The 10,499-nt window shown below is 40.1% G+C and overlaps 2 protein-coding genes across 4 annotated transcripts in view; both read left to right on the top strand.

The window, feature by feature from the left end:
• Positions 1-6,223, top strand: part of si:ch211-221n20.8 (neurogenic locus Notch protein) — a 14,182-nt gene extending 7,959 nt beyond the window's left edge. For all 3 annotated transcript variants that reach the window (XM_030373255.1, XM_030373257.1, XM_030373256.1), the window contains exons 15-22: positions 205-297; positions 516-611; positions 885-980; positions 1,158-1,253; positions 1,524-1,625; positions 4,336-4,441; positions 4,765-4,881; positions 5,467-6,223. In XM_030373255.1, coding sequence (XP_030229115.1) covers positions 205-297; positions 516-611; positions 885-980; positions 1,158-1,253; positions 1,524-1,625; positions 4,336-4,441; positions 4,765-4,881; positions 5,467-5,548 — 788 coding nt within the window. In that variant the 3' untranslated portion in view covers positions 5,549-6,223. The remainder of the gene's footprint in view (positions 1-204; positions 298-515; positions 612-884; positions 981-1,157; positions 1,254-1,523; positions 1,626-4,335; positions 4,442-4,764; positions 4,882-5,466) is intronic.
• A 140-nt stretch (positions 6,224-6,363) lies between these two features.
• Positions 6,364-9,020, top strand: uqcrh (ubiquinol-cytochrome c reductase hinge protein). Its single transcript, XM_030373254.1, has 4 exons — positions 6,364-6,530; positions 6,859-6,891; positions 7,145-7,306; positions 8,876-9,020. The coding sequence occupies exons 1-4, from the start codon at positions 6,486-6,488 to the stop codon at positions 8,906-8,908; spliced, it is 273 nt and encodes a 90-aa protein (XP_030229114.1). The 5' UTR covers positions 6,364-6,485; the 3' UTR covers positions 8,909-9,020.
• Positions 9,021-10,499: the final 1,479 nt, after the last annotated feature.

Raw genomic sequence — 10,499 nt, 5'->3', positions numbered from 1 at the left:
CTAACATACCGCAGACCCAGACGTAGTACTGAAGGGAAATTAAAATTGAGCGGAAGTATAGGCGGGCAGAGCCAGGCTACTCCCAAAGCACCCAAAATCGACACTGTAAATGAACGTTTTCCAGTGTCCCGTCTCCCTCTCTCTCACTCTTATCCTCTCTCACTCTAATATACTCTCTCTCCACCTGCTCTTCTTCCTCCACAGCCGTATGTGCACCTCCATGTCAGAACTATGGAGTGTGTGTCTCTCCTAACAACTGTGACTGTCCGCCTGGCTACCCCGGTCTGGGCTGTTTAGGTACACACACACACACACACCGATGCATGGAACCAATTGCTTCGTTACACCAACTTGAATATATGTCGTTGATATTTTAAGTTGTACACCTACTTTAAAGCACTTTTAAGAAAAACAAGGACAGATAGCTAAAGGGGTGATTCTATCACATGTTTGTTGCAGGTCATGCATCAGAGAATCTATTTTGTCATTGTGATTCTTTTCTAACTATTATATAGCCATGTGCACGCCCCCCTGTGCCCACGGAGGCACCTGCATGCGCTGGAATATCTGTCAGTGTCCTTCCGGCTGGACGGGTGTCGGCTGTCATACAGGTACACCCACCACAGAACATAGCATAACACGACGCATAACATGAGCTATATTCTCTTCACCAAGGTAAAATTGCCCTATCTTGTGGAAAATGATGCTTCTTAGTTGAATTGGTTACCTCATGGAAAGGCAAATATACCCCTGAATTTAGCTTATTTTTTTACAACCTACTTAGTAGTGTCTAATTTTCCTCCCTTTGCTCTTGTTTTTATTCTGTGATGTTTGTTCTGCTCATTTACTTTTCTCTTGCATCCTGTTATTGTTGTTTTCTTCAGCGGTGTGTGAGCTGCCTTGTGCGAACGGCGGTCGCTGTGTGGGACCCAACACCTGCCAATGTCCCTCCGACTACACCGGCCCCCAGTGCCTCTTACGTGAGTCAAACAGTCTCACAGAAACACTGAACTTGTTCATTATTTTACGTATTATATAGTCTCAATGAATTGTATATTAAGACGTATGAATGCTGCTATATCAATGGGGATATATTGCGGTACTGGTTTTACTGTTTGACACTAGTTGTATGTGTGTGACCCTCTCTGTGTTTCCAGCACTTTGCACGCCGGCATGTCAGCATGGAGGACGATGTGTGGATGTCAACAAATGTACGTGTGTCGGAGGGTGGCAGGGAGCCCGGTGCCAGATAGGTGAGCGGCCCCGGGACACGGATCACTAGTTTGTGGGTAACTGATGCCACACAGATGCAGACGGATTCTAGCAGGTCACATGGTAGAGTCTATTGGTACTCAAGCATGGAGGAAGTATAGAAAATAAAAGTCCTCCCCAAAGTATTATAGAATCTACTGGGTTGGGTAGCACGTGGTTAAGGGTAAAGAGAGGAAGCACAACGGGACTTTTACTTTTCAGCCTTGATCTGTTTGCTCTTGAACGTACATGTACTGCTCTCTTCCCCTCAGAGCCGGTACAGTGCCGGAAACCCTGTCTGAACGGGGGGGTGTGTGCAGGCCTCAACCGATGCCGATGTGCTGGCGGGTTTACAGGGAATCACTGTGAAACAGGTTTGTGTGTGTCTGTTTGTGTGTGTGTTGGTGTGAGTGTGTGTGTTGATGTGAATGTGGGAATTTGGAAAATAAAAAGCCATTGAATTCTAAGCACTGAATATTTATGCATTGAATTAACGTGTCTGGATTTTTATTTCAACGTAATCAACGTCCCCACGTTGAAGTTTTTGACGTTGAATCTTTGATTGTGAATTTTTAACATTGAAAAATAAAGCTGAATAGGAGTTCAATTCAAATCGAAATACGTTATTTCAATGCATAAATATTCAGTTCTTAGAGTTCAATGGCTTTTTATTTTCAAAATCCAATGGCACAGATTTACTTCCATAGAATTTGCACAAACATTTTTTTGGTTGAGAGGGCGTATCGGTTTCCACCGTAGCTGGTTTCTACAGGAAAAGATCTGTGGGGGTGGGGGAATCTTGAGCGGTTCTCCAAATGACGAAATATTCCGTTTCTATTGTCATACCAAATGGATATGTTCAACAAAAAAAAAAGGAATTGAAAGCTACTTACAATAGGCCTAGGCTACATTCATTTCCCCTGACGGCAGCAATGTTCTAGCCTGGTCCTACCAGACCATCGTACTTCATTTCATTTGTACAGAAGGTCTGGAACTGCTCAATTGACAAACGTTCACTCACTTGGAGGCGGGTGTCTGTAGAAGTTTTAAAATGATTGGATCTGCCCAGTGCCACTCTGGATCTGCCATAACCAATTACATAGCGTTTGGTCATGATGTATGTCATGCGACGGGACCGGCTCCTTCACCACTAACGGAGCCAGCTGGAAAATTAAACTTTTCCCGCACCCGGTGGGGAGAAGCGCCACAACATCATGGCCACCAACAAAACTCTGCATAGCTTGTTCTTGCTGTAGTTGATCGATTTTCGGCAGCGATCCCACAACAGACCGAGTAGCTTCTCTCGTATCCTTCTCCATTGTCTACCTCTGACTACAACTGAAACTGGTGCGCGACCTAGGCGTCATCGTTCTCAGCCACTCCCTTTGTTCGCTGATTGGACCGCCAGAAATCTGGTTTCCATGGAACGCATTCATATTAAGCAGACCCAGACCTAGTACTGAAGTGAAATGAAAATTGAGCGGAAGTAGGTAGGTGGGCGGCGCCAGGCTAGCAATGATCCACTTTAAGCTGGAATTCACCGGTACATCAAAACCACGTGTCTTCTTTAGATTTCAGTTCCCTTTATTTATTCACACAGTTCAGCAGCGAAATTCATTCTGAATCAGAGCCCACATTAAAGCTGCATTTAGGGCGACTATCACTACCCAGCCGAAAAAAAAGATGCGCTATAAATGTTTTTGTATATAGCAGTCAGGAACATGGGCATAGTTGTGGAAGTGCTGGTGTTAGAAAAAAAAGTTGACGTAATTAAAGTGCTGCACATCGACTGTACAAATGTAGATTATTCATCACAAGAATTTTTATTCAGAAATCGAATAGGCTAATAAAGTCTGAATTGTGAGATACAATTCAGCATTCTGATAATAAAGTCAGAATACTTGGATAAATTCCGAATTCTGATAATTAAATCCAGCATTAAAGGTTAATTTAAGAAGGTTCTCACCAGTCATTTGTCGCCTGGCCGCGGTGTCAAGTTTTTTTTTTATAGTAGTTCACTAGTCGTAGCGCGCAATAATTTGCAGTGTTGGAATTCTGAGAATTTAGTCAGCATTCAGATTTCTCCGAATTCTCTGACACTGCAAGTTAAAGCGCAACTACTTTCAGCGTGACTGGAGAGAACTTCCTTAAATTAACCTTTAATGCTAGATTTGCATGTACGCTATTGTGTGAATTAGTTTGATTCTCTTTCATGGAAGCCAGAAGTGGGAGATTCCTTATTTTTTTACCATTATTGTTTTATAGGGACAAACATTAACAAATTTCTCCTAGAGGGGATTGATAACGTCTCCAGACTATTGAACAGAAAGAAACACTTGGTCATACTTTACACACTTTACCACAGCATTGGCCTACTGAATGCCACAGATATATTTTCAGCATTGGACTGAATGCCACATAAATATATAATTATGATTTTGCACGTTTGCAACGTTTAAAAGTTGAGGGTATAAAGTTCAAGTATATGCCTCTACTTGTATTGCTTAAGCCAATAGCCTTTTGAGGCAGTGTTTTTTCTGAATATTAGTGTTAAGGGCCAATAATGCTTACTATCATATGTTAGTTACTATGTCTGTGGACACATTTGTATGCAGTCGCATGTAAATATAAAAAACAAATTGACTTATGATGGTGTAGCCATGTATGTTGTTTTATTGTTAATATGTCAATTTGTTTTTTATTGAAAATACTTTGTATAGATGAATTATCCCCAGACTTGTCATCGTAACACCTTTGAAATAAACATAAATATTAGCATGGCAGATACCTGTGTATTGTCTATCATATGCGGTAAGAGTGTAACGTTTTCAACTCAGTTCCTTGGTAGAACCCACTTACAGTAAAAATCAGTCCTGATGGAAAAAAAGATGCGTATGAAAAACACTTTTCTTATCTATTCTTACTATTATATTGTTTAAAATGTACGCATATATAAAAAATATATATATCGTATAAAAAGTGGCTGGTAAAAAAGATGAGTAGCTGGTAGATTTTTAAATCTACCTGCCACAGTGGCTGGTGGGCAAAAAAGTTCATTTCCATCCCTGGTGTGTGCCTTTTCAGCGGTGACCACGCCCTGTGTGCCCCCCTGTCAGCATGGAGCCACCTGTAGCCCCCGTAACACCTGCACCTGCCCAGAAGGCACCGCAGGACTGCGCTGTGAGAAGCTGTGAGTCAGAGCCCCGCAAACACAGTGGCCTGCTGCCCATGCAGCTGCTTCTTACACATAGTCAGTTACAAGTCCTTTGTACTTCATGCCTTCACATGTCAATTGGTTACCCGTCTATCCTTATGTTGTGCCGTGTGAGTGTGTGTGTTTGTGCGTTTGTGTATCAATGCATCTGCGTGTGCATGTGTATTTGTGTATTTGCATACGCGTATGTGTGTGGTGTATGTGTGTGTGTGTGTGTGTGTGTGTGTGTGTGAGTGCATGTGTATGTGCATTCATGCGTCTGAGTGTGTGTGTATTTATGTGCACGTGTGTGTCTCCAGGACATGTCCTGTGGTCACCACAGTGGTCAGCATGTCGCGCGCAGTGAGGAAGGGCTTCAGGGAGAGTTACGTGGACCGATGCGGACCGCTGGGTGTCCGGATCTGCACTAAATACAGGTGATGATCAATTCAACACACTGACGCTTTGTAGCATGGGCGCTCTGTATCCCTCCGTGTGTCCACATCCCTTCATGTGATCCCCTTGTTGATGTAGTTGTGTAATCCTTTAGAAATAGTACGATCGTATAGTCTTTGTACCCGTCACACCTTGTTTATCTGCCACTGGATCCTTGGATCCTTATGCGTTTATTGTTCATGTTCTCCAATAGGTTCTGCCATGTTTCCAGGTCTAGAGCAAACTAAGAGAATTATCCTACTTCTTCTTCTTCTTCTTCTTTCAAACTAAAAGCATTGTTGCCGTATCATGTCGGAGCCCTCGTGGCGAGATGTGTATGGAATCATGCTTGGAAGGAGAGATGCACATGCCAACCTTTTAGTGTCCAACATAGTTTAATTGCCATGCCTCACCTTTATAATAATCATCTCTTGTTGTGTTGTAAGAGGCCGATCACACACCTCATTCACCTTAGTAATGAAAAAATGAAGTAACAAAGAAGAAAGGTGAGGACGCTATTTGAACCAATTATAAAATTGTACCAAGTATTCACGCACAAATTCCTCTATGTTTGGCTCTCCTTTCAGGATAAACCAGGCACGGGTGTACGTTCAGGCTTACAGAGTTGGCTACAAGATCCATTGTGTACAGAAGAAGAAGGGGAGATGAGTACAGATATTTAAAGGAGTTATATTATCTGTCTTGCCAAGAGGACATCCCTCCAGAATTGAGAATTCCTGCTGGTACAAATGGAAGGAGCTGGAATGAACAAAACGTATAATGCCTCTTCTTTGTTGAACCCTGTTATGATAATTACTGAACCGTCACGGTCTTTGTGGGTCAATGTTTAGAATAACCAATGGATTCACCCATTGGGCAGACTCCTGATGTTGGATGTTGTTACACATTGCATATCAGAATTTAAACAAAAGCAGATCTATTTGGTTTTGCGTGAACAATGCTTTCGTTACTTAATCAATTAGTATTTTTGTTCAACACTTAATTTGTGTGACTATAATGTTGATTATATAAAATTATGTCAAAAGTATTAACAGGATTATCAGTCCAGTAAGTAAAATTAATCAGTTATAAGAATGATGTCCATGGGATTTTTCTCGTATCTCGTGTAACCACTGTCAGAGATATATATAATGAATCAATGTGATAAATATGTGTTCTCAGTAAGATATGAATAATGTATTTGTGGGTAAACAGACATGTAGGCCTATTTGAATTTCTTTGCTCAGATTTATAATACAACTGGCTGCCTATCCAAATCAAATACTAAATCTTGAACATTAAAACAGTCCTTGTGAACCCAATAAAAAACTTGTGGTAACTATTTATTTGGTCTTTAGATTGAGATATAGACTTTAAAAACAGTATATAACAGTATAAGTATAAGGGACTTGTCACAGGTGAAAACGTGTTGTCTTCCCCCAGTCCACTAGGGGGAGGTAATACGCTGCAATTGTAATAATGCGCAACCTAGTTGCCAGAAAAAAAGAAGAAGTGTCGTGACAAGCCGACTGAGCTGAGCAGTGACCTGTACTGTGTCCTCCACAAATCCATCAGCTGTTTACATTAAGCTAAGAGTATTGAAATCATGGTTTTTGAGGAGAAAATGATCATGAACGGTGAACCAGATGAGGTAAGTACATTCCGCCCCAGTTGTTTGCAGGTCCTATTCGTTTTCTACCTTAAGTGGCTAGGTTATCTCTTTGCTATTCAAATAGCACTTAGCTTAGGATAGCTAGTTATTGTTAACAGGCTATTTTGTACTTGTATGTATTTATTGATTTAGCAGTTTATGACGCTATTTTATGATTTTAAACAATGCAATGTTACATACAATGTACTAAGGTCTGTGTCTGTGATGATGGGCACGTACTAGCCAGTTGCGTCATCACTAAGTAGCAGAGGATGATCTGATTGCTCCTGAGGCGCATATGAACCTGCATTTATTTGCCTTCCCCTAGGAAGAAGAGGAGGAGGAGGAAGAGGACATGGTGGTAGGTTGTTGTCATTTTTGTCTTGTATTTGTATCTTAATAATGATTGATTGTTTTGAGATTATTTTTATGAAATGTAGGGATTGTCTGCTTCATCATCACAATGTAGAAATGCAGGTCCATGTTAATCTTAATAAGATATAATAATAAATTAATTAAGTCAGACATCATCCACTGAACGACTAATCATTGACAGCTTATTCATTGTATATTAAAAAAAATCGGTGTGCTGACAAATCCATGGTGTGTTTTAGGATCCCCTTGAATCAGTGCGGCAGAAGTGTGAGGATGTGGAGCATTGTGTCCACACCAAGGAGCGCCTGGAGCAGTGTGAGACCAGGGTCGGCTCTCGCTCTGCCACAGAGGAGGACTGCACTGAAGAGCTCTTTGATTTCCTTCATGCACGGGACCATTGTGTAAGTCTGACGTCCTTCCTGTTTTAACCTTGCATCATCAGTAATGACCACGTAATTGTTCACAATGCAAATGCCCAATATAGATTGCATAAATAGTTGTATGCAAGTGTATATATATATCATATAATGTATAACACATATATAAATAGCACAGAAAGGGTGTAGAAAATACTTATTAAATGTATACATTCGCCAACCCACCCCACAATGCAATTTTATTAGCTATTTATTAAATTTAGCTAAACATCTCCCTCCTTTGATGCAAGGGTAATGCTGCGTTTTATTATCCATCCGTCTCGGAGGTCCGAGGACGTTGCCTAGCGACACGCACAAACACGCCCCTTTTCGAACTCGGTACCTTTCGAACTCGCCATCTCGGTTGAACTCAGTGGTGACCGAGCAAAATTCCGAGACAGAATTCAAGATGGCTGCTCCCAGTCTGACTTGAAGCATAAACTGTTTTCATTGTACTTGGACCGCTTTGGTGGTTTAAATGGCAATTTCAATGGCAATTTCAATCACTCGTATTACTGCAATACCTTACTGCGTCCGTATCTCTGCCTATGGCCTATAGCCTACCTATTTTGGAGCGCCTGGTACTGCCAATGCTACCGCGACAATAGTTTTCCGGGTGGCGTCCATGTTTTCCTCCAACGACCGAGCGAAACAATAAAACGCTTGAAGTGTGGGCGTGGCGTCTGATCCGAGATCCGAGTCGGTTCGCAGAGAATAGATAACTTGCATCAAAGGAGGGAGATGTTTAGCTAAAGGCCTCAGACCCCTGCATTGCCAGTATGTGCAAACTATTACAGTTCTAAGACAGTTAGGACCAGTATGTATTGACCAGCAGTTACAGAGCCTACCCCACTTTTTTTTAACTTCTGTTTACTTCAGGCCATATGGGGAAACCTACAGTTGTGCTAGATAATACAACGTAGTAAACCACCTAATAAAGTCTTGAAAAACACAAAATAGTGAACAACCTACAAGGTATACATTTCCCACTACACAACCGATATGATCTTGGTTGATGACTAATGTCCAATAGTTGGACATCTCACAAACACCTCAGGACAGCTATTGTGTTTTGAAATGTTCATCTAATGTTTAATGACTAAACTCTGGAATCCTTATTCTTAAAAAAATAATAGAACAAATATAAAATATCATGAAGGTGTTCGTTATCTACTCAGACCCATCCCCTTCTGCAAACAAATAGCTTTTAAAGGATTCAAAGCTCTAGAACTTGAATGTTTGTAGATTAAGCTGCATTATGGTTAAAATGTATATGCACTCCTTACAGATGCAAGTTAGAACAATATGATTAACTCATTGACCAGCAGAGTTTTCCCTTTCCAAGAGGTTAAAAAAATATCAATAATGTATTTTCCCGTCCGCCAAATCTTGACTGCAGCTCAAATGACTGCAGATATGAATCCTTTAGGAATTCAACTGGTTTCACATGTATTAACCATTAGATGCTTCAAATCAGTTGAATCATTTTATTCAGTTGTTTCGTTTTATCTGTGGTAATGTTCTCATATTGCCCTGTTTTCCATTTTTCTCTAGGTAGCGCACAAACTCTTTCATTCAGTCAAATGAAGTCCATTTGAAGATCTCGGCAGTCTACTATAGCAGAAAGACCCCGGGCTTTATGTCCTTACGTGCATATTGTATTTGATTGTGTGAATAAATTGTAAATTAAGTATTAAAAGTGTATTTTCATTTCATGATCAAGTAGAAACGTAGGTAAGGGGCAACATTTTGTAAATGTACAAAAGCACCTAGCTCTATAGAATTTAGAGTATTTTCAAAATACTGTCAGTTCTATTTAGCTTGAAATAGCTACAACTATACCTCCAGTTAATCAACACTGTTTATTTGGGAGTTTGACATAGAATGGTCATGTCTCTTGCTACAACGAAAGAGTAACAAAAAGGACTTCAAATCTAGGCAAAACTAGAAAGTGTGAAACCGTCTGTCATATGGTTTGGACTATCATAAGTAATCTCTGTAACTGAAATAATTTGATGCACCGTAGTGATTGATGTATATTTGAAGGACACCTTGTTAGAATGGTTTGCTTATCTGCCCTTGAGCTTTTTATGAAAGTTAATTTTTACCCACACCTTACGTGCATTGTAAACAATCTGAGCCATTTGTCCAAGAACCCTGGTCAGCGCTCATGGGTTTATCGCCCTCAGACAACATTGTATTATTTCAATGCATTGCTAGATTATTTTCGGTTTGCATGGATCCAAAAGATTTTGAATGAAAATATAAAACGTGACCACTACGAGATTCCTTAGCAAGATAAAATAACAAGGGAAAAATATTTCACAAAATGTTATGCCTGGAGGTTTATGGCAGGCTAGATTAGAGTCACAGAGCGTCAGAATAAAATGATTGATGGATTCAATAACTCAGCCACCACTCTTCCAGACAGATTTCATATTTTGAAGGAATTTGCATGGACAGAAAAACATGAGCATGAATGCAAAAGACTAAGTGCTGCTACACCTTGACCGAAGGCAGCAGTCAGGCCAGCCGACACTTGCAACAAGTGTGCGTGTCCGCCTAGATGTAGGATACAGTTAAAAATAACTGTCATTTTTATTATAATAATTTATAGATTTAAGCATTTCAGATGTCAAGTTAACCCTAGCAAGCTAGCTAGCCTACTAGTAGCCAAACATCAACTTGACTTAACACCAAAATCAAATTTATCAGCCACTGTTACTGTCTTTTTATACAACATCTATGTTTGCCTAGATTTGAAGGTTAAAGTCCCACTTTTTTACATTAAAAATAAATGTCGAAAAGTTTTGCCCAAAATATTTAACTGATATGCTCCATTAATAAGTTAATAAGCCTTCTAGAACACTAAGATCTTCTGAAACCAATCTGTTAATTATCCCCAGAGTAAACAAGAAACATGGGAAAGCAGGATTTAGTTCCTTTGCAACAAATAGCTGGAATAAACTCCCTGAGGATTTTAGACTTGCCCCAACTCTGAGCACCTTTAAAACAAGATTGAAGACTTTTATGTTTGCTTTAGCTTTCTGCTAAATCTTAATTACTTTGCCTTTATTTTACTAAAATGCCTTTTTAACTTTCCCTTAATTTTCTATTTTTACCAGAAAGATACATGATCTGATACCAGAGAGAAAGGATAAGGGTTTGAGACCCAAGT

This window comes from Gadus morhua, chromosome 12 (assembly GCF_902167405.1).
Source record: "Gadus morhua chromosome 12, gadMor3.0, whole genome shotgun sequence".
NCBI lineage: Eukaryota > Metazoa > Chordata > Actinopteri > Gadiformes > Gadidae > Gadus > Gadus morhua.
This window is presented reverse-complemented; position numbering and strand designations above follow the sequence as displayed.

Bases quoted from the DNA above. Each gene is read 5' to 3' on its own strand.
- uqcrh (XM_030373254.1), top strand. From the start codon at position 6,486: ATGGTTTTTGAGGAGAAAATGATCATGAACGGTGAACCAGATGAG. The intron at 6,892-7,144 runs GTAGGTTGTTGT...GGTGTGTTTTAG, and splicing joins AGGAGGAAGAGGACATGGTG to GATCCCCTTGAATCAGTGCG. The intron at 7,307-8,875 runs GTAAGTCTGACG...ATTTTTCTCTAG, and splicing joins TTCATGCACGGGACCATTGT to GTAGCGCACAAACTCTTTCA.